At 47.2% G+C, this 24666-nt stretch overlaps 1 protein-coding gene across 1 annotated transcript; it reads left to right on the forward strand.

Moving 5' to 3' along the window:
• Window positions 1–11906: 11906 nt before the first annotated feature.
• LOC123127388 (xaa-Pro dipeptidase) lies at window positions 11907–20863 on the forward strand. Its single transcript, XM_044547065.1, has 16 exons — window positions 11907–12046; window positions 12139–12188; window positions 12281–12341; window positions 12629–12724; window positions 12807–12956; window positions 13158–13289; window positions 15040–15167; window positions 15721–15763; window positions 16981–17064; window positions 17478–17519; window positions 17618–17688; window positions 17823–17876; window positions 17971–18076; window positions 18169–18237; window positions 18978–19121; window positions 20426–20863. Exons 1-16 carry the CDS (start codon window positions 11912–11914, stop codon window positions 20561–20563), a joined length of 1503 nt encoding a protein of 500 aa, XP_044403000.1. The 5' UTR covers window positions 11907–11911; the 3' UTR covers window positions 20564–20863.
• The last annotated feature ends 3803 nt before the right edge of the window (window positions 20864–24666 follow it).

Genomic DNA, 24666 nt, shown 5'->3' on the forward strand with positions numbered 1-24666 from the left:
AATTTGAGTTCTCGTTTCATGATTCACATATTGTTAAGAATGAGATATTTTTAAATCCATCAATCTCGTCATTGGAGCTATCTTGGGTTATATTTCACCTAAAGCCTTCCCTAAGGATTGTTGCTATTATGGTGCTTATAAAGGACCCAAGTTCTTTATCCTCCCGGTGAAATATTTTCTCGTCTCCTTGTTCATATCAATCCAATTCTTTTTCCCGTGAGTGGCAGGTTATCACCTCATAATTTGAGATGTATTCCATAAGACCATATCAAGCGTATTCTTTTCGTTGTTGGGTTTTTCCAACAACTCCGTGTGACCCTTCTCTTTAAGATGCTTTTCAAGCTCATTGGAGGTAGAAGATGTTGTTTTCTTCTCCGTTCTTTTGTTCCGTCGATACAACTTCTATTCTTTCGTTCCGGAGGCATTCTGTTGTTGTTCTCTTCAACCCATCTTCTTGTTTTGTCAAGATCATGTTCTTTTCATGATTGTCCATTTAACCGGAGTGTCGTGCCCTCTTTTCAAGTTATATCACCTTATCAAGTTCTTATTCAATTCCTCTCTTTTCAACCAGAGTGCTGCCCGAATTTGGTCTTCCTTGATCCCCTTCCTTAACCGGAGTGTTTTCTATATATATCTTCCCTTCAACCTCAAGGTTTTCGCAATGTTCTTTGTCCCTCTTTTCTAACGGAGTGTTTTCAACTTCGTTCATCTCCATTGTATTCTTTTCTCAAAATGGCTTAACCTTATTCAAGGTTCGTGGTTTCACTCGTTTGTCAAAGAAGCAACGTAGGTTACCTCTTCTCTTTCTCCTCCGTTTTTCCCTCTGGTGCCATTCTAGATCTCGGGACGAGATCCTCTCGTAGTGGTGGAGTGTTGTAACGCCCCGAGACCGATGTGCCAGTTGTCGTCCAGTTATTCGCCGTCGTTGCCATGTCATTTGCTTGCGTGTTGCATCTTATCATGTCATCATGTGCATTGCATCATCATGTTTTCAAAACTTGCATCTGTCCCGGCCTCCTCGTTCTCTCCGTTGTCCGTTCTGAGCCCAGACACACTTGCACGCGCCCGCGGCATGTCCGAAATAGTATTTTATAAGTGGCCGGTAAATGTTCTCGGAATGGGATGAGAGTTGACGTGTGGTCTTATTTTAGTGTAGCTAGACCGCCTGTCAAGTTTCATCGCATTCGGAGTTCGTTTGATAGCCCAACCGTTAAACTATAGCGGCAATATAGCCGGTCAAACGTCGGACGTTTCCGGTCTCCGAAAACAGTTGCCGGGCTGCACTCCTCTCCTCTCATCTCAGCCCAACCTCTTTTCACAACCCACTTGCAGCCCACCTAGGTCCAGCCTACCTCTCCTCACGTCCAGAACCGCCCGATCGTGATCGAACGGTCAAGAAACCCCCCCTCCTAACCCTAATCCTAGCCCCTTTTCCTATTTAAACCAACTCCCCTTCCATTTTGGGCAGCTACCTACCCCTCCCCCTAAAATTCCGTGCCCCCAATCATCTCCCAACCGCCTCCCACCTTCTTCTCCTCGTTTTCCGGCGAGCCCCAACCCTCCTCCACCACTTGGCAGCGAGCCACAGGCCGCGCCGTCACCGGAAACCACCGTCCTGCCAATCCCCGCCTTCCACGTCGCCTTCGCGCGCCCGCCAGCCAGTCCCGCGCTGCCATGTGGCTTCGCCACGTCGCCCTAGCCGCTCCCAGCCGCGCGGACCCTCCAGGACCCAGATTGGGCCCTGGGAAGCCCATCGGGGCCTGAAACTCCGCCGCCTTGTGCCTGAGGACGCTCGTCCCCGAGCTCCCGCTCGACCCGGAAGCCGGTCGCGCTCACCGCCGCTGCCTCCGGCGACCAGCCCTCTGGATCCACCGCCGCCAACCCCAGGTCGCTCCGCCCCACTCTCCTTCCTACATCTCAGGGTCCTCTCCTCTCTAATCTCTCTGTCTCTCTCATCTTGCACCTGCCATCCCAAGGGAGGCCGCCATGGAAGAGCTCCACTTCGCCGTTTTCCGCGTCCCCGAGTGCCGCCGGCCACCTCCGTCACCAGATCTGGGATCCCCTTCGCCGGATCCATCCATTCCTAACCTCGCCGGAGCTCTTCCCCGCCGCGCCGTCGTTCCACATAGCCGGCAGCAGCCGCCGAGCCATACTCATGCCTCTGCTTCGAGCAGAGGAGGACGAGCACCGCACGTGGGTCGCGCCTGGGCCGCCTCTGGACGCAGCACCTGCCCGGCCTGCCTCCTCCTTCACCGTACCGGGCCGTGGCCCATGGTGAGCAGCCCAGTTCTTCTCAGACTTAGCCCATAGTTGTTTTTTTCTGTGCGCTGTGAATTTGTCCATTTTTCCTGAGACTGCAGTTTTTACAGAATAGCCCCTAAACTTCATACATTTAATAACTCATCATCCGTGCATCGGTTAAAAATTATTTATATTTGAAACTTGCTTAGAATTTTGTCTAGATTCATAATATCCAACTTTTATCCATGTTTAAAATGTTTAAAATGTTGTTTGATTAATTTTTGCTCTATGCCATGTTAAAATGCTTAATTCATAACTAAATAACCATGGCTCCAAATTAAATAATCTTTATATGTAAATGGGGTAGAATTTTGCCTAGTTTACCATGGTGGCATCATTTTTGCATGCTTAACAACTCTAAAATTATGTTTAGGGTAGAACAGTAGCAAACCTAATATATGCATATGAGGAGTTTTTGGAATTGTTGTTCGTTGCTTCCGGCCTCATTTAAACTTGACTAGATAGGTAGTTTTACTTTGCTTCACTCTCTTGCCATGCTAACAACATTTAATATTGTCGAGTACCTAAACGAGAGAGAACTAAATAATTCATGTGGTGTTCCGTCAATATGCAACTCGTTGCATATTGAGCTCCACTTAACTTGTAGTGTTGTTTGTGCATTTTGCCATGCCATGTTACATTAAACCGGACATGCATCATACTTGATTGTGCATCATGCCATGTTATGTGGTGGTTGTTTACTATGTTGTGTGCTTCTTTCCGGTGTTTGCTTCCTCGGATTGGTTCCGGTAACGTCGTGCTTGTGAGGAACCGTTCATCTACGTCCGTTTGTCTTCTTCATGGACTCATTCTTCTTCCTTGCGGGATTTCAGGCAAGATGATCATACCCTCGAAATCACTTCTATCTTTGCTTTGCTAGATGATCGCTCTTTAGCTATGCCATGCTACGATGCCTACCACTTGCTTTCAAGCCTCCCAAATTGCCATGTCAAACCTCTAACCCACCATGTCCTAGCAAACCATTGATTGGCTATGTTACCGCTTTGCTCAGCCCCTCTTATAGCGTTGTTAGTTGCAGGTGAAGATTGAAGTTTGTTCCTCGTTGGAACATGGAGATGTTGTTCCTTGTTGGAACATGTTTACTTGTTGGGATGTCACAATATATCTTATTTAATTAATGCATCTATATACTTGGTAAAGGGTGGAAGGCTCGGCCTTATGCCTGGTGTTTTGTTCCACTCTTGCCGCCCTAGTTTCCGTTATATCGGTGTTATGTTCCCGGATTTTGCGTTCCTTACGCAGTTGGGTAATAATGGGAACCCCTTGACAGTTCGCCTTAAGTAAAGCTCCTCCAGCAATGCCCAACCTTGGTTTTACCATTTGCCTCACCACCACCTATTTTTCCCTTGGGAGTCGCTCTCTCGAGGGTCATCTTTATTTTAACCCCCCCCCGGGGCCAGTGCTTGTCTAAGTGTTGGTCCGAAATGGGCAGCCTGCGGGGCCACCTCGGGGAAACTTGAGGGCTGGTTTTACTCGTAGCTTGACCTATCCGGTGTTGCCCTGAGAACGAGATATGTGCAGCTCCCATCAGGATGTCGGCGCATCGGGCGGTGTTGCTGGTTTAGTTTTACCCTGTCGAAATGTCTTGTTGTACCGGGATACCGAGTCTGATCGGAATGTCTTAGGAGGAGGTCTATTCCTTCGTTGACCGTGAGAGCTTGTGATGGGCTAAGTTGGGATACCCCTGCAGGGATTTGAACTTTGGAAGTCGTGCCCGCGGTTATGGGCAGATGGGAATTTGTTAATGTCCGGTTGTAGAAGACCTAAACTTGACCTTAATTAAACTGAATCAATAGCGTGTGTTACCGTGATGGTCTCTTTCCGGCGGAGTCTGGGAAGCGAACACGGTGTTGGAGTTATGTTTGACGCAGGTTGTTCTAGGATCACTTCTTGATCATAGTTTATCGATCGTGCTTTGCCTTCTCTTCTCGCTCTCTTTTGCGTATGTTAGCCACCATATATGCTAGTCGCTTGCTGCAGCTCCACCTCATACCTTGTACCTTACCCATAAGCTTAACTAGTCTTGATCGCGAGGGTGCGAGATTGCTGAGTCCCCGTGACTCACAGATACTTCCAAAACAAGCTTGCAGGTGCCGTTGAGTCTGTGCAGATGACGCAACCAAGCTCAAGGAGGAGCTCGTTGAAGATCTTGTCCTTTGTGTTGTTTCGTTCTAGTTGATCAATAGTGGAGCCCAGTTGGGGTCGTTCGGGGACCTTTGTCGCATTTGGGGTTCTTCTTTTATTTTGGTTCCGTAGTCAGACCTTGATTGTATTCGGATGATGTAATGCTTTATTCATGTAATTGTGTGAGTGGCGATTGTAAGCCAACTATGTATGTTTCCCTTATGTATTACATGGGTTGTGTGAAGATTACCTCACTTGCGACATTGCTTTCAATGCGGTTATGCCTCTAAGTCATGCTTCGACACGTGGGAGATATAGCCGCATCGAGGGCGTTACAACCGGACACTAGAGTCACTTCATCTGCACCAGCTACAGCTTCAGTGCTACCAGCTCCAGCACCTACCCCATCAGCTCCGTCTACTTCGACTGAAGCCTTCGTCCTTGGAGTTCTCCGGACACCACCACCTGAAGACCAAGCCTGAGAGACGTTCTAGTGCTATGCATTTTCTATGAACTTTTTGGTAACTTGTTGCCAAAGGGGGAGAAAAATGTATATATCATAGGCTTCGAGAGAGAGCGTTGCTTTCTATTCTCTCTTGCTTTGGTGGTTGAACTTTGTTTGTCTTTTGATTGCTTGAGATACTACACTATTATCTGTGAGACATTGATGATCATGTGGTTGATCATAAGCTACACTTATGCTTGTTAGATGATATTATCTTACTTATCCTTATATGAGCATTCACTTTGCTTGGTGATGAGTGCATGTATTTAATTCTTATCATTTTGAGCGCTCCACCAAGATGTATGTGACATGGAAGAGTAACCCAAGATCCTAACTCATTGTGCATTTGCAGTCCAAAGCAAACCTTAAGATATGCACAAATTTAGGGGGAGCTCTTGCTTTTCACATACTTCTCAAAGCGACAATATCTTTCACTCTTATTATCATTTGTCGAAGCTTTGATCTATATGTTGTCATCAATTACCAAAAAGGGGGAGATTGAAAGTGCAACTATCCCCGGGTGGTTTTGGTAATTCCTGACAACATATAGCTCATTGAGCTAACATTATCCCAAGATTAATATTTCAGGAAAAGCTCAATGAATGGCATGTCATGGATGAGGAAAGTGGATCCCTCAAAATTCTAAGGACAAAAAGTTTGGCTCAAGCTTCAAGATCAAGACTCTACATTTTATATTTTAGTGATCCAAGATCACATTGAGTCTATAGGAAAAGCCAATACTATCAAGGAGGGATGAGGTGTTGCTTAATGGCTTGGTTGCTCAAAGTGCTTAGTGATATGCTCCAAAACCCTCAACTACCTTCCCACATTCACATATGACCTAAACCAAAAGTCAAACTCGGCCCCACCGATTCTATCTATCCCGCGCCACTGAGTTTCAAATGTCATAGCCACTGCCACAAACCCTAGCAATTCGGTTTCACCGATAGGGATCTCGGTCTCACCGAGATGGGATTGTAATCTCTCTGTTTCCCTTCGTAATGTTTCGGTCTTACCGAGATGAGCGATCGGTCCCACCGAGATTGCAATGTAAACTCTCTGTTTCCCTTTTGTAACATTTCGGTCTCACCGAGATGAGCGAATCGGTGCCACCGAGTTTACCTGACCAACTCTCTGGTTAGCTTATTACCAAAATTGGTCCCACCGAGTTTGTGTGATCGGTCACACCGAGATTACGTTATGCCCTAACCCTAACCATATCGGTCCTACCGAGTTGCATCTCAGTCCCACCGAAAATCCTAACAGTCACTAGGTTTGCTGAATCGGTCCGACCGAGTTTAACCATTCGGTCCCACCGAGTTTGGCAAATTGTGTGTAACAGTTAGATTCTGTGTGGAGGCTATATATACCCCTCCACCCACTCTTCATCCGTGGAGAGAGCCATCAGAACATACCTACACTTCCAATACACATTTTCTGAGAGAGAACCACCTACACTTGTGTTGAGGTCAAGATATTCCATTCCAACCATATGAATCTTGATCTCTAGCCTTCCCCAAATTGCTTTACACTCAAATCTTCTTTCCACCAAATCCAAATCCCGTGAGAGAGAGTTGAGTGTTGGGGAGACTATCATTTGAAGCACAAGAGCAAGGAGTTCATCATCAACACACCATTTGTTACTTCTTGGAGAGTGGTGTCTCCTAGATTGGCTAGGTGTCACTTGGGAGCCTCTGACAAGATTGTGGAGTTGAACCAAGGAGTTTGTAAGGGCAAGGAGATCGCCTACTTCATGAAGATCTACCGCTAGTGAGGCAAGTCCTTCGTGGGCGACGACCATGATGGAATAGACAAGGTTGCTTCTTCGTGGACCCTTCGTGGGTGGAGCCCTCCGTGGACTCGCGCAACCGTTACCCTCCGTGGGTTGAAGTCTCCATCAACGTGGATGTACGATAGCACCACCTATCGGAACCACGACAAAAACATCCGTGTCTCCAATTGCGTTTGAATCCTCCAAACCCTTCCCTTTACATTCTTGCAAGTTGCATGCTTTACTTTCTGCTGCTCATATACTCTTTTGCATGCTTGCTTGAATTGTGTGAAGATTGCTTGACTTGTGCTAAGATAGCTAAAATCTGCCAAGAACTAAAGTTGGGAAAAGGCTAGGTTTTTATTTGGTCAAGTAGTCTAATCACCCTCCTCTAGACATACTTTCGATCCTACAGGTGACGATGATGATGTTATACCGACGCAGGGCTTCGCCTAAGCACCGCTACGATATTATCGAGGTGGACTATGGTGGAGGGGGGCACCGCACACGGCTAAGAGATCAAGAGATCAATTGTTGTGTCTAGAGGTGCCCCCTGCCCCCTTATATAAAGGAGCAAGGGGGAGAGGCGGCCGACCAAGGAGGGCGTGCCAAGGGGGGAGTCCTACTCCCACCGGGAGTAGGATTCATCCTTTCCTTGTTGCAGTAGGAGAAGGGAAGGAAAAAGGAGAAGGAAGGAAGGGGCGCCCCCCTCCCTAGTCCAATTCGGACCAGTCCATGGGGAGGGGTGCGGCCACCCTTTGAGGCCTTTCTCTCCTTTCCCGTATGGCTCATTAAGGCCCATTACGAATTCCCGTAACTCCCCGGTACCCCCGAAAATATCCGAATCACTCGGAACCTTTCCGATGTCCGAATATAGTCGTCCAATATATCGATCTTTACGCCTCGACCATTTCGAGACTCCTCGTCATGTCCCCGATCTCATCCGGGACTCCGAACTCCTTCGGTACATCAAAACTCATAAACTCATAATATAACTGTCATCGAAACTTTAAGCGTGCGGACCCTACGGGTTCGAGAACTATGTAGACATGACCGAGACACGTCTCCAGTCAATAACCAATAGCGGAACCTGGATGCTCATATTGGCTCCCACATATTCTACAAAGATCTTTATCGGTCAGACCGCATAACAACATGCATTGTTCCCTTTGTCATCGGTATATTACTTGCCCGAGATTCGATCGTCGGTATCTCAATACCTAGTTCAATCTCGTTGCCGGCAAGTCTCTTTACTCGTTCCGTAATACATCATCCCGCAACTAACTCATTAGTTGCAATGCTTGCAAGGCTTAAGTGATGTGCATTACCAAGTGGGCCCAGAGATACCTCTCCGACAATCGGAGTGAAAATCCTAATCTCGAAATACGCCAACCCAACAAGTACCTTCGGAGACACCTGTAGAGCACCTTTATAATCACCCAGTTACGTTGTGACGTTTGGTAGCACACAAAGTGTTCCTCCGGTAAAGGGGAGTTGCATAATCTCATAGTCATAGGAACATGTATAAGTCATGAAGAAAGCAATAGCAGAATACTAAACGATCGTGTGCTAAGCTAACAGAATGGGTCAAGTCAATCACATCATTCTCCTAATGATGCGATCCCGTTTATCAAATGACAACTCATGTCTATGGTTAGGAAACTTAACCATCTTTGATTAACGAGCTAGTCAAGTAGAGGCATACTAGTGACACTATGTTTGTCTATATATTCACACATGTATTATGTTTCTGATTAATACAATTCTAGCATGAATAATAAACATTTATCATGATATAAGGAAATAAACAATAATTTTATTATTGCCTCTAGGGCATATTTCCTTCACAACTCTACCTTTCACTCTTCTCTGAATTGCACACCATTCAACGCTCTCTACGGCAAGGAAGCCAACCTCGGGGCCATGGCGGCCTGGACGAACACGACACCAGATGACGAAGAGATGGACTTGGACGCGCACACCGCCCACATCCGCGCCCAGATGGAGCGAGCGCAACGAAGGTTCAAGAAGAACGCCGACCACAACCGCACCGAGCGCCATTTCCAAGAGGGAGAACCAGTACTCCTCAATATCCAACCCCACGTCCATAGGTGGTCAATCGTCCGTGCGCCCAGCTCGCATTCAAGTACTTCGGGCCTTACATGATCATGGAGAAAACTGACCACTCGCCTACAAGCCTGACCTGCTACCGGAGAGCCGGGTCCACCCCGTCTTCCACGTCTCCCAATTGAAGCCGTTCACCCCAGACTTCACATCGGTGTACGGGGAGCTACCTAAGGTGCCAAACCTCTCCCTCGACTCCATCACGCCCACGCGCATCCTTGACCGACGCATGATGAAGCACGGCGACGCGCTAGTGGTGCAGATCAAGGTCCAGTGGGGCACAGACAGTTCAGCTACGGAGACTTGGGAAGATTACACCATCCTTCGCCAGCGTTTTCTGACCACCGCACTTTGGTCAGAGGAAGAAGAGGAAGCACCTTAAGGAGGGAGAAATGTCACACCTAACCTCCTGATTAGTGTGACTTAGAGCTGTCAAGTGGGACCAACCAGCTGGCGTGACAACTGGCCTGTGTGGTGTGGTTAAAAGGGCCGCATGTGGCCGTGAGTGAGGCATGCGTGTTGGAACTCTCTTTTGTACCTGAACTTTCATTTGAAATCGCACCTACCTTCTTCCTCTCCAAGTCAGCTACCTGCTCCTCTCGCCCTCCTCTCTCCTCTCTCCCGATCCCCTCCTTCCGGGTTCATTACAATGTATCTACTGCTATCGAGTCCCACCATTGTATTTGACCTTTGCAAAAAATTATGACTTGTATCGAATCAAATTCCGCCTACACCTTATTAGTTCCAATAGAAGTTGCAAAATGTAGTCCATCCCTCATGGCTAGAGCTTCCATTGTTGCTGCATTTGTTGCATATGAGTAATAGACGCACTTGCCTGCAATGAATGATCCAGAGAGAAGAGTTTTGATAAGAGTGATGCCTAATTGTAGAACGCCCACTGATGAGACCAAACCTTCCCCTCAAAACAAAAAAAGAAAGAAAGAAGGAAAACGTTCTAAATCACCCGACTGATTTTACAGAAGAAATCAGCCGCGTTATTTGTGCACCACGCGCCCACCCGGGGGGCCCACGCACCGCTATTGCCTTATCTCTAACCGTAACGAGAGCCGCTCGTTTTTCTTCCCCTACGCGAGCTAGATTATCATTTTCTTCTCCGTATTCATATCCTTCTCACCCATATACGCCAGGGACCTCATCGGAACAGCCGCAGATGGCTTGCAGTGTCTGGCGGCAACCTACAGCAATCCACCAGCCAGCGACCCGCAGCACCAGCGCTGGCCTTTTGCTCGATCGGTTTTGCAGAGTATCATCGGCGTCACGGAAGGGAGTGCCTGGTGCACGTCGCCCTGGCCGTGGTGCTGCAACCGCGGAGCTCGTCGACGAAGGATGCAGCTATGTAGCACCCTGGCCGTGGTGCTGCAACCGCGGAGCTCATCGACGACGGATGCCGCTATGCAGCGCCTAGGCCATGGTGCTGCAACCGCATAGCTTGCCGTCAACGTATGCTGCTATGCAGCGCCCTGGCCGTGGTGCTACTACCAGGGAGCTCACCGGCGGCGGATGCTGCTATGCAACGCCCTGGCCGTGGTGCTGCAATCGTGGACCTTGCCGGCGGCGGATGCTGCCATGCAAACGCCCTGGCCATGGTGCAGCATTCCCGGACCTCGCTGGCGGTGGGATGTCGCCATTCAACGCCCTGGCCATGGTGCTGCAATCCCGGACCTCGCCGGCGCCAGATGTTGCCATGCAACTTTTGCTCGTGGTGTTGCAACCGCGGATCTGGCCATCGGCGGGATGCTGTAATGCAGCTCTCGCTCAACCATAGAGGTCTTGTCAGCGCTGCAAGGAGGTGGTCACAACAGCCGCCTGTGTTGCAAGGCCGACTTCATCGATGGCATGCTGCAAAAGGGAGACGATGAACTGTCGACGCGGCCGCACAAGCGAAGGATGTTGGGTGCTAGGTTGAGCCACGATGGGTGCTGCACGGGGGATGAGACTAGGCGGAACGATGCAGTCAACATGTACTGGGGTGGTGCGATCGTAGACGTTTGAGATCCAACCATGGGCCAGCCGACTGATTTTGGGAGAAAATCGGTCGGCTGATTTGTAGCAGCCGCCAAGAAAAAAAGATCAGACCGAACCGGCCGCGTACCTGAGAGCGAGGAACCGAACGCCCGGCCCAAGGCAAGCACCGACCGAGCCGAACCCAACGGCCCTAGAAAGTCGGACCGGCTGATAGGAAGGACAAGCGGGGACGGAACAAACTCAATCGAACCGAAGCTGAAACCCTACGGGATCGCAATAAAGCGGAGCAGAGAGAGGGGGAAGCAGGCAACTAATACACCCGATTTCCCCCTGAAATCCTCTCCACCGACCTCCCATGGAGAGCGACGGCGGAACCTAGTTTAGCTCAGCCGCCAACCCAACCTCACCGCGGCCCGCTGCCGAGCTGAGGGCCCCAGGCCGCCGATCTCGTGGAGATCGTAGCGCAAAGCTGCCGCGACCCAACCCTCTGCTCCTCGCGGCTCTTCGGCCAGCATCGCGACAGGTTGCTTCCGCTCATCTCTTTCCTTCTCTGCAGTCTCGGTTAGCATTCCATAATAATAAGGGTATATGGATTGGGTTGAAATTTCTGTCAAAAGGTGAACTAATATTTAAGCATGACTCCACTCTGTGCTGTATTGATCAAACTATGTCGGGTTAAACTATGTGCAGATGAATGTATGGATTCAAATTGGATTTCGCTACAAATTTCAGATGTTTTAGCAGGGCAAATCGAACGCCCGAGATGGCAAATTATGTTGTCGCGAGAATGGCAACTTCCTTTATTAAGCAAATGGCAAATGCTTGTCATGTTCAGTTTTTTTTGCCAGGAATTGCTAAAGGAAATTGCCATTCTCACGACAACATAATTTGGCAAAAAAAAGGGGTTAAAAATTATGACGTCAGATTTCTAGCATTTCCGTTAAAATTTTGCTAGTTATATGTATGTATGTCTTTCTTTTGTGTGGGTATATGCATGTATGTATGCTATTCTAGTATGCAACACATGACATAACATGATTGTTGTTTTCATATTTTCAATGCGTGGCAGGTATCCAGCAATGGCGACCTCCTCTCTTGCTCCGCCTGAGGTGCCCATGGAGCTGCATGCGGGCAACCGTGACCGCCTCTTAACCGCACTTCGTGCCCGCCTCTCCGCCACCGCTAGCCCTCCCCGTGGCCTTGCCCTCCTCCAGGTCCCACTTGCCGTCTTCATAATGAATCAGTCTCTACTTTGTTTGGGCCTTTGGGGCTTCCTCTATCAACATTTTGGCTTCTCTTTCTGAAGGGCGGTGAGGAGCAGACACGACACTGCACTGATCATCTCGAGCTGTTTAGGTATATGTCTTTAAAAAAATATATTTGCCAGCGCCCCTCCCTTTCTCTTTCTTTGGGATGACATATTGAAGTGGTAATGGGCAATGTCTCAGGCAGGAGAGCTACTTTGCTTATCTCTTCGGAGTGCGTGAGCCAGGGTTCTATGGCGCTATAGTACGTTCTTCTCTCGTGTGTCCCGCTTTTGCAGGAAATTAAAATCCTTGCATAGTTCCTATTGAGCTCCTTGATACCTAGTTCGATGCTTATTGTGGATATTCACTACGCCTCATCTTTATCCAGTTATTAAACTTATAACACAGTTTATGTCACAATTTCTTGAGTTCATACAACTTATTTGTCTGTGAGAATAAACCACTGCAAGTCATTCAATGCATGTTATGATAATGAATTTATGCTCATTAGATGCTTCTACCTAACTTGGCCTTTATTTGTTCACCAAGGACATCGCCTCTGGACAATCGATTTTGTTTGCTCCAAGGTTGCCACCTGACTATGCTGTCTGGATGGGTGAAATAAAACCACTCCCTTATTTTAAGGTATTTGATGTTCTAAATGCTATATTCGCAGATACTGCAATACACTGAATTCACATAATTTTTTTCATTAATACCTCTACAGGATAGGTACAAGGTCGATTTGGTCTTCTATGTCGATGAGATTGTGCAGGTTCTGCAAGATCGATTCAGTCAGCATGGAAAGCCTGTGTTGTTTCTCTTGTATGGAAAGAGTACTGACAGCGGAAATTACTCAAAGCCTGCTAGTTTTGAAGTATGTGATATACAATTAGCCATAAAACAAGTTAGGATGCTTAGTTAGTTAGTTTTATGGTTTTGAAGGGTTAAAGTGGGAAGCATAATCTGGCATGTTAATCATGCAGTACCATCCTTTCTCCTTTAGACCTCAACTACATGTCTTTGTTGTATATGCATTAAATTTACCAACTTACCATGTTGTTTTCCTCTGTGTTAGGGGATAGAGAAGTTTGACACCGATTTGGGTACACTCCACCCTATCTTAACTGAATGTCGTGTTATCAAATCTGAAATGGAGCTTGCCCTCATTCAATATGCCAATGATGTTAGCTCAGAAGCACACATTGAGGTACATATAAGTTACCCTATTAAAGTCTTGTACCATGCCAATAATTTGTTTACACCTTCATTGCTATTTTTTGGAGTACATTAGACTCTTGTTCTGTCTAAATAATGGTTGCTCAAGTTTTGGCTCTTTAGCATTTGATGAAATGTGATCTATATCTTTCCCCCTGCTAGGTTGTATAGAGAGCCAAATGAATGTATTCATCAATCATCCATGATAATCCTTCAAGATACTAGATGCATAGACATGTAGTTAATGTGGTTTCGGCTTTTTGAGTACTATCACTGGGATTAATTATTCTTACCACCACATAATCCTGCAGGGACGAGTTTATGTTCAACCAGGGATGGGTTTAATTGTTGCCATGGGCTGAGCTTTAGGAATTTTCGTTTGGGGATGAAATAAATGTCCCAAATTAGTAAAGAAGCAAACACACTGTAATATTATATTATGATTTACGAGGTTCCAGACAAAGCACTAAAGTTAAGCATTGAGTCGTCTTGTCACAACAGGTTTTGGCACCTCATAAGCAAAGAGTGAGACCCACAATGCCAGGAATCACTTTAGAAATCTACTCCCTCCGTCCCATAATATAAGACCGTTTTTGACACTACGGATGCGTTTGGTTAGAGGGACATGCTAGGGTGGATATGGGCATCCCTATCCAGCTGGATAGGAATAGCCATTTTTTCTGTTCGGTTGACGGATAAGGTTAACCCATGTTTTGTTTGGTTTGAAGAATGAATCATGGTTGGGGATAACCATTTTTCTGTTTGGTTGATGGGTGAGATTAGCCCATTTTCCAATATGAGGCAATCAAATATGATGTATGCAATAGTAAGTATAAGAACATGTCGCCCCTGACTTGAACTTTGTTTTTCCCTTTCAGCTCCTGTAGGAAAATAAGATCAAAGGTCAGCACACAACTTAGAACACAAGTCAACACCACCACCAGCACGTACGCAACCCAGCAACCGGCCAACACGGACCACGCCCGCCGCGCTGTACTGCTGCGCGTCTCCCTGCATCTAATGCCCGCACGCCGAGCTGCTCAAGCACCGTGCCCTGCATCTGCCTACCACATCGCGCCCAGGTTCGTCTACCGCCGGTGCCACGCCCAGCTGCGGCGGCCGCCGCCTCCGCACCCATCTGCGTCCGCCCCCGCCGCCACCTCCGCACCCATCAGCGGCCGCCCCTGCAGCCGCACCCATCTGCCTCCACCCCGCCGCCGCCGCATCTCTGCGAGCGGGAGAGAAAAGATAGGAAGGAGAGAGGGCCGATGAACTGACCTTCAATTTGCGGCCGTCTCGATTTGCTGCCGCCGGCACCCACGGGAAGGAGAGATTCGAGGGAACAAACGGAAACCATAGGGTTGGGGATCTTTTGGAGGTGAGCAGGGGCGAAAACGCTTCGCCCGCGAGCCTGGCTAGCCATGCCCGCGAGATTTTCGCGCGCCTGCGGAGCCGGATTTTTAAGGAATATTCGGAGCATCTGGTTATCCCTGTCCTGCCTCATCCAAGCTCGCCCATTAACCAAACATATGGTATCCATTCTAAATATGGCTATCCCTGTCCCCTGGGTGGTTATCCCTCTAACCAAACACATCCTACACTAGTGTCAAAAACGGTCTTATATTATGGGATGGAGGGAGTAATTTGTAAAAATATTCCTTTAGGTGTTAAAAACTACCAACTCCTTTGTTATTTTTCGAGAGGCGAATTAAATGTGTATCTGATTCTTAACTTGGACTAAGGTTATGAGACAGGCAAAACCAGGCATGAAGGAATATCAGTTAGAAAGCATATTTCTTCATCATTCTTATAGGTATGGAGCCTGTCGACATTGCTCCTACACATGCATATGCGCTACCGGAGAGAATAGGTGAGTTCATGTATCATGTCTGATCGGAAGCAAATAATAAGTCAGTGCACAAACACTTTAATGTCTCTGAATTGTTTTGCTAATGCTTTAGTGGAATCCTGTATGTAGGAATTGTGATACAAGTATCAACATCATAACAACAAATCACCATCTAGTGCCTGTTGTAGTGTTATCCACTGTTTCCATTTGATAATGTTTCTTCAAATAGTCAAATACCATGAGCTTTTGATATTACCAGATAGCATTTTAGTATATAGTTTTCTTAACGCCGGAATAAGATTACTAACAAAATTTCAGTAGGTCTCTTTTTGTGTCCACTTGGTGACTATAGTGTACAATTTGTTGAGTTACATGAATAAGTTAACCAGGGGGGCGCTCTTTTAGTTAAAAATAGTTAGGTTATATGACATTACTAGATATTTTATTGGTGTACAAAGTCTCAGTCATCTTGAAGGCCGGTTAGCATTTGCTATCAAGATTGAAGACTCAGAAATTCTGAGTTTGTTAGACTATATCTTGTATGCTATAATAACTCTTTCTGTTGATTTTGCAGTTCTATTCTTCATTATGGACATACGGCTGCTCCAAATGACCGGGTACACTTTTTTTATGATGCTTTGTGGCATTTGATTGTCTTCTCTCTATTATTATTTTACCTGATCAAGCTTTTAAATGTTAGAATTCACCAAATTGAGATTATGTTGTCCGCAGAGCTCAGGTCTCTTTTAAATGAATTTCATACTCCTGATGACTTGAAAATGGGCATGCTTTATAAAAAAAATTCCTCGAGAAAACGCAAAGCCTTGTATTTTGATGCTAGATAGATAAAGTTATTTATAAGCCTACGGATAGGCCAAGTACAACAACACATGCCACACCCCTGAGTGCTCGGCCTAGGGTGGACCCACTGATAAAATGATTCTATGTCTTGTAAATCAGTTCTATTTCTCACCTGAAAATGGGGTGTCACACAGACACAGTATACTATACATGAAATGTAGCAAGGAAAATATCTTGGACCCGGTGTCCTGTGACCGCTATGGTTTGAACCTGGCCCCCAGCTCAGCTCCGCTGGGAGTAACACTTGAAGGCTGGTTGCTATTGCCGTAGCCCACAACCACGTCTCTGCTTGGATGGTGTCGAGCAGCGTGGTGATGCTAGGCCTCTGCCCGTTGAATATGGGAGCATTTGATGCTTCCCAAGCCACTGCTCTGTGAGCATTATCAAAGTGGAAAGCCTTCTTCAGTGACGACTATATGGAGTTCAGGCTGTAGAGTTCATCTACCTTGTTATTTGTCAACTACATTTATCAGTACCACGAGGTCTTGAAATCTACCTATGATAATTTGTAAACTGAATGGTGTCTGTTGTGTGCTACTCCCTCCGTTCCGAATTACTTGTCGCAGGTATGGATGTATCTAGATGTATTTTAGTTCTAGATACACCCATTTCTGCGACGAGTAATTTGGAACGGAGGGAGTACCTTTCATTTATGATATAGCCGAAAATAAGTTCTCGTCATCAGATACATGTGAACATTGGTGGTAATGACCCTGGTGACGAGTTAGACAATTTTGAATAAAAATTGTCTAGTTGAATAGGCCCAGCATCATAATGTATCCAGCTTACACGTTGCGAGTGATAGCACCAACACAGATATTTATATACAACGATAGAAATCCAACAAAGTAATCATAGCTACAAGGGTCTTGATGTAATATGGGGCGTTCTTATTTTAGGGGAAATTTTGTATTTTGTCTCCTCTTAGTTTTTCTTTTCCTCTTTGGTAGATGATCATCTCATATATTTTCAGACGCTGAATGATGGAGACATGGCTCTAATGGACATGGGAGCTGAATATAATTTCTATGGCTCTGACATCACATGTTCATACCCCGTAAGTCCTTCGTAACATTCATCTATCTAATTTGGTACACTATTTTTGTTTTCCAGTGTCTTTACTAAATGGACTTGCTTTTGTTATCTACTGTTAAAAGTGTCAAGGGCTATGCTTATTATGTGCAATGAACTGCTTATGAACATCATTGCTACCAGCGGTTATTATTTATTGAATGTGTATATCTTAATCTGAGCACCCTCAGATATCCTTTCCTTTTCACTTCAGCCCAATTCTCTGTTACGATTAGTTATGATTTACTAAGTATTTAGCTGACTTTGGGCCATAGCTTATAATTCTAGAAGTTTACTTTCCAACAAACCTCGATGCAAGCTGGAGCATTCTTCGGTTCATCACATCTTAATATACTGTTTGTCTAGTAACATCACCTGAATGAGTTTTTGTCTTTTCAGATAAATGGGAAGTTCAACAGCAACCAGGCAACAGTATACAATGTAAGTACTTGTGAGAAAGTGCTTTTCTTCCTGTATGTGAATTAGAACCTGGACAGGTTGTTTGAATCTTTATTGATGCAACACTGACTATTTTACAGTCTGTCCTTAAGGCTCATAATGCTGTCATATCACACATGCAGCCTGGAGTAAAATGGGTTGATATGCACAAGTAAGAATGATTGTTACTTACAGAACCATGCAATTTCTAAACATCCTTGATGGCGTTATCCAAGAATGTTTACTGTTGGCCTCTGTGTTAGATTTTGCAGCATCTTTTGACGCGCCATCTGATCTTTTTTGCAGGCTGGCCGAGCAGACAATACTTGAATCTCTCAAGAATGAAAAGATTATCCATGGGTGCGTGTGTGAGAGCTGCTCATAGAACTTAAATATGATAATATGTAAAGCTACAATGCTGACTTCTCTATTCCCCGGAATACAATTATTTCAGTGATATTGCTGATATGATGACTCGAAGGTTGGGTGCTGTTTTCATGCCTCATGGTCTTGGGCACTTGCTTGGAATTGACACCCATGATCCCGGAGGCTACCCTGAGGTTGAGATATGGATTTTACCGATGTTTATGCAAGTTTAATCTTTATACCTACCTCCCTGCAACCGAGCTTAATGCTTGTTTTTTGACTTTAGGGCTTAGAGAGGCCAAAGGAGCCAGGACTGAGCTCCTTGCGGACCATAAGAGAACTTAAAGAAGGCATGGTAAGTAATTACCTTTCTCATTAATTTATGAAGATTTAGTAGCACAAAATACTCTTACAATTTCACGCGCACTTTTCTGAGAAGTGGCTAGGTTGTCGTGTTAGCCAGTAAAATTTATGAGCTGTTTGGCACTCTCTTAATGTGTATTCTTTCGAACAGACTATTGACCATTTGGGTATTCAAACAAGATGACAGTAAAATTTATGAGCTGTTTGGAACTCTGTTAATGCGTATTCTTTCGGACAGACTATTGACCATTTAGTAGCACACGTAACCACAATATGTCACATTTGCCTGGTATTGTGGTTATGCTTTAACTGTACAACATCATGCATAGGGTCCCCACAACTTCTGAAAGTTAATACCTTTTCTGTTATCAGTTCTTCATACACAAGCTGCTTTGTGTAGGCAGTTAGACATCAAGGCCTTGAGACTTGTTGTGGTATAGTAATCATAATGGATATTTTGAAGATGACAAACTTAAATATATCATGCAGAAGAGCATGGAAACATCTAAAGTTCTCCGACATATATATCGATGTATATCTTCTCCTATTTTAGCATATGCTATCTGAGAGCGAGGATAAGAAATGAAGGACAACATAGATAATTTGAACAATAAATGGTCGTGAATCCTCTGAATAGTACTGTATTTTCTGCATCCATGTTGAGAAGGGTGTGTGGGCATCTTACATATAGTTATAACAAGCATCTGAGCTCACATGGTTTTTGAACTGCAGGTTATTACGGTTGAGCCAGGCTGTTATTTCATCGATGCTTTGCTGCGGCCTGCCAGGGATGATCCAGTTTCCTCAAAATTCTTCAACTGGGAAGAGATTGAGAAGTACAAAAGTTTTGGTGGTGTTCGTATTGAAAGTGATCTGGTATGTCTTGCTTGGTTGCTCTCCTCCGTTACATAGTAAAACAACTTAACTCTCTTAATTGCTGGTGCACCGCTAGTCCGCTACTTGTAGGTACGAAGTAATGCCAACACATTTGCTCTATTACTGATCTCTCTTGGAAAAGTTATACTCCCTCCGTCCCAAAGTATAGCGCTTATTAGATTTTTCCATAGTCAAACCTTGTAAACTTTGACCAAGTTTGTAGAAAACATTGTCAACATCTGGAATACCAAATAGGTACAATTGATTCATGATGGAATATATTTTCATATGGTATATATTTGGTATTGTAGACATACATAATTTTCTAAATAAAGTTGGTCAAAGTTTGTGAAGGTTGACTTTCACGAAAACCAAGTGTGCACTATATTATACTCCCTCCGTTCCTAAATATAAGTCTTTGTAGAGATTCCACTACGGACTACACACAGAGCAAAATGAATGAATCTACACTCTAGAATGCATCTACATACATCCGTATGTGGTCCATAGTGAAATCTCTACAAAGACTTATATTTAGGAACGGAGGGAGTAGGACAGAGGGGAGCACTACAAGAAAACAGAAATTGGTTGGCATACGTTGATAGACCTCTCAATGTCGCAAGTGATCTTGCATAGACTTTAATGTATGTGCTACAATGGAGATGATAAAAATGTCTTGTCCCCATAAGAGTCAAAGTTCAGTTAGGGCACACTTCCGAGTTCGGTTACTGAAGTACAGAGATTGGAACAATTTAGCTCTGAATCTTGAATAATTTTTTGAAGTGCTAAATTTTGTTGGGCTAAAATGTGGACTAATGTTCCGTGTTCAGCATTCACACTTCAGCATGCTGGCATGCTCACAAAGAACCAACCGTTACCATGGTAGTGAGGTTTTATACTTCGGTCATGGTTACGTGCTTTCGCTGGTAACAAGGTCCAGAAATTTTAGCATGTAGATGTGGATGGCAGTATAAAAGGAAAAAAAGATACTGCCAGATTGCAGAGTAAAGAGACATTTGGTTATCACCAGTGCACAGAGTTTCTCTTGACGTGTCAAGAACTCAACAGAAATTTCTGTAGCATCCACATTGCATTGGCCTTTACATAGTGCTAGCCTTGTTATTTACTCCCTCCGTTCCAAATTACTCGTCGTGCTTTTAGTTCAAATTTGAACTAAAACCACGACGAGTAAATTGGAACGGAGTGAGTACATGCTAACAAGATATTCCATAATTTGAACTAAAATCACGACGAGTAAATTGGAACGGAGGGAGTACATGCTAACAAGATATTCATTGCTGCAGTATGTGACGGCACAAGGATGCAAGAACCTGACAAACTGCCCCCGGGAGACCTGGGAAATCGAAGCGGTAATGGCTGGCGCGCCATGGCCTCCACGTGCTTCCGTGACAAGAGCAGAGAACGGACTGCCCAAAGCCTGAGCACTCGCTTGTTTGATGCTCCCTGGGTGAAACATAACCGTAATAATTGAATAAATGAAGTATAGGATACTTTAATAAGTGGGTGATGGTTTCATATGCTGTGCTGTTGGTTTGGTTTGAGTTTGAGGATAAATTGGCATCTTAAGTTCTAGATCTGGTGAAGTCAGTTAGTTGTAGCTGTCCTATGTGGACTCGAAAGGTTGAAGGCTCTTGCAGTTAGTTCGACCGTCTCTGTTGAGAACCAGCAACGCTATTTATCATGAGAAATCAAGCGAATGAGCATACAACATTTGTTTGTTTCGTGTCATCACAAAAATAATGCGGTTTGTTATATTTGTTGGGGACAAGTACAGATTATCAGTTCTTCTGTTCATCTGAAGTAAAGTATATTCTTAGGATCCTGATAAGTGCCACATGTGGAATGAACACATGGCAATTCTGAACGGTTTTTTATGACAAGTTTAGTGATGTGAGTATAACAATTTTAGTTGTCAAGCATGTCAACTCTTTTTCCGGATGAAAATGCCAGCCAGAGTGTTTTGTAATATACGTGTGGCACTTATCATTTGAGTATTTTTATTTTACTTTCCCTACACTTTTATGTTGAGAGCTACACCTGTTTTCAACAAATTAACCTCGTAGAGAAGCTTATTTTTTTTGTTGGAAGCTTTGTCTCCCCCAAACAGGTGAAGGCGGCTTCCGGTTTACAAATTCTTTAGTTGGTCAATATTGTACGCGCTGCCCTTAGAGCAACTCCAACGTCGTTCGTTTCGGTCGGTGTGGACACAAAAGTCGGCCCAACACATTGACCCAAATGGACGTGTGTCTGCTTGGTGGCCGCCTGCCGACCTATTTCTGGTTCTTTTTGAATCGGATTTGCGTCGGCGCGGACACGAGACGAATGCGTGCGTGCGCCTTCTCCTTTCTCCGGGCCCGCTGGTCGGTGGTAGCCTCTATCATTTTCCTCCATTTTCTCAAAAAAAACCTCTCACCCCCGCGCGCTTCCGCCCCACCCCCGCCATGGAAGACGGCCTCGAAGCCGCCGCCAGCCTCGCCTCCCTCGCCTTGTCCGGCATGACGACCGCCCCCTCCGGCAAAGGCTAGCCTCACGCCCCCCGCAAGACCGCCGCCGCGCCCAAGTCGAAGAAGGCGTCGACGCCCGAACAACGGGCAAGGGAGTCGCCAAGAGGAAGGGTCGGAGGCACGTGGCGGCCGCAAGGGATGAAGCCATCGCGGTAGCCACCGTCGGTGCCGCTGCGCAGCAAGAGGTCACCAAACGCCTGCGTCGCGGCGGCAACGAGTGAGGTGCTCTATATGCTAGGGTTAAACCCTAGCCAGCACGGCTTCCTCCACGCCGCCGTGGCCGCTGCCAGCACCGGCTTCCACGTCTATCCGCAGGCCTGCCGCCACTCCGGAGAGTGCTCGCCCGAGGTGAGCGTGGTGGCGCCTTCCACGCCCACGCCCGCCCCCATCGACCTCAACGCCACACCGGTGGCTCGTCATCCGGAGGCGCGAGGAAACGTGCGCGGCAGATGCCAGCCGATGTACTGCCGGGTGCACGCAACCTGTTCGACGCAATGCCGGCCGCCGCCGACGAGGACTACATGCAGAACATGATCTTCGAGGGCGGTGCGTCGGCCGCTGGCTACGATCCCAACGAGACACAAAGCCAGGACGGCCGAGGGGCGTTCACGCCGTCCGCTGGCTACGATCAAGACCAGGCGGCCTTCATGCGTGATCAGGCCAGCATCGACCTGGACGGCTTCCCACTCGACCACGAGTTTTCAGAGGACGACGGGCAAGAGGAAGAGGACAAGTGCAACATCGAAGGGGAGCCTTTGTTCGAGGACGAGCTTGCCAACCAAGCCGCTGGGGTGAAGCCGAAGCGCAAGAGCAAGCGGACCAAAGCATACACGGCGGCCGAGGACATGCTTCTTTGCAAGTGTTGGAGAGACATTGGGCAAGACCCCAAGACGGGCGCTGAACAAAAACATTCAACTTTTTGGATTCGTGTCCACCATGAGTTCCATGAGCGCAAGAAGTTCCCGCCGTACCAAATAGTAAGCACGCGCGGGTGGGTGTCCATTTCGAAGCGATGGAGGGTGATCCAACAAGAGTGCAACAAGTTTTGTGCCACTCGTGAGAGCGTCAAGGCCCGTTGTGTGAGCGGCATCGACATGCAAGACATGGTATGCTAGCAAGCCGTCCTCTTTTGTGTCATCATGTTTATGCTTGCGTGTTCATTTGCATACTATTTGCCAATATGCTTACATGAAAATATTTGTAGGCATTTCAAGCTTTGGAGGCATTCAAGGTCCAACACAATGGCAAGTGCTTCAACCTCTCCCATTGCTTTAGCGTGATCAAAGACGAGGAGAAGTTCAAGGCGCAATATGCCGCCCTCAAGTCGGGTGGGGGGAAGCAAGCCGTGGAGGAGGTTGGGGACGGTGAGAAGGCACGACCACGAGGGAATACCAACTCCAAGGAGGACAAGCGAGATGCGACGTCCAATGCCTTGATCGCTATCGTGGAGGGCATGATGAGCAACAATGACTCAAGGGAGGAGCGCTGGCGTTACAAAAAATAACAAATGAACGCCTTCATGGAGATCCAAAGGAGGCTTGAGATGGACACGAAGAAGTAAGCCAAGATGCTTGAGATGAAGGCGGAGAAGCAAGCCAAGATGCTTGAGATCGAGGCAGCCAACGCCAAGACCAATGCGAAAGAAGTGGCTCTCGCGAGCATGATGACTGGGGTGGAGATCATTAAGGTGGATCTCAACACCGTGTCGCCAAGGAAGAGGCCGTGGTTTGAGAAGATGCAGATCGACATGCTCAAATTTGACGACGAGTGATCTATGGCGGCGAGCGCCATTCTTTTTTTATGCCGGCAGGTGTGCTGGCATGACCACGGGGCCACGATGGCGTGGTCGAACTCAAGTCTCACCTCTTTTTGTGTGCTGACCGCTAGCGAGTGCGCCAGCATGAACTGCCTGGTGATATTTTTTGAAGCCGGCACTGACAAAGTGCCGGCATGAGACATGACCGCTGACATGATCTATGGCTGCGGGCCTTTTTAAAAATTGAGTCCGAGCATGAAATGGGTCAGCGCGTTGGACGCACTACCGACCTAAATCTAAAACAGGACGGACGCCGGACAGACGGCCAATCTAAACAGATAAAAAACAGACAAAAGAGTCGTCCGTTTGGGTCGGCCCATTAAAATTGCTCTTATGTTTCTTGAGAGCAAAGGCACATTTCCTCAGTTGTCTGCGACTGCATCACTGCACGCAATGAACTCGAACTGTGGAGTGGAGGGTTCCCGTCTCCCTCGAGCCTCCCCCCTCCCCCCGCGCCGCTGGCCGCTCCGGCCGCGGCGGCCACCCACCTGCCTTAATGGTGACGCCTCCCCCGCCTTCGCCAGCTGCAAGCGCACGCTCCGGACCGGATCCACCAACGCGGGATATCCCTGTTTCCCCTGGTCCGTCTGAGGTGCCTGAATCACAGCCCGAGGTTTCCCCAGATCCGGCCGACCGGCCGCAGATCCAGCAATAATCCTCGCTGCCGCTGGCCGCGATGCCTTCAAGCGAGGCCGAGCTACCGCCGCCCCCTACGCAGCGCCTTAAATCCATCATCGTCGCCCCATCTCCACCAGCTGCCAAGATTTCCCTTCCGGGGATGGGCGGTGGGTGGACCGAGGTCAGCCACCAGAAGAAGAAACGCCCTGCCTCCTGCCCGCCGGGCTACAGGGCGCGCCCCGGGGTGCAGCGGCCGGACCGACGCAGTGGCTTCAATGCGGACGCCGCCCGCACGGCCTTCTTAAGCCGATTCCGCGGCTGCTGCTTCCGCTGCCTCAGCAAGAAACACCGCCGCGCCGACTGCCATGATCCCATCCACTGCATCCTCTGCGAACTGCCGGGCCACATAGAAAAGCAGTGCGCGCAAAATCAGCGCCCCCGGCCTCGGCAAGACGCTCCTCCGGCGCCAATCCACTCACGCCTCTGTTTCCCGCCGCCTGCTGCATCCACCATGCCCACCACCACCCCGGCCATCCAGCGCCACATCGACCCCTCCCGCCGCCGCAGAGAGAGCCACTCGCTGACC

Source organism: Triticum aestivum, chromosome 6A (genome assembly GCF_018294505.1).
Source record: "Triticum aestivum cultivar Chinese Spring chromosome 6A, IWGSC CS RefSeq v2.1, whole genome shotgun sequence".
In the NCBI taxonomy this organism is placed as follows: domain Eukaryota; kingdom Viridiplantae; phylum Streptophyta; class Magnoliopsida; order Poales; family Poaceae; genus Triticum; species Triticum aestivum.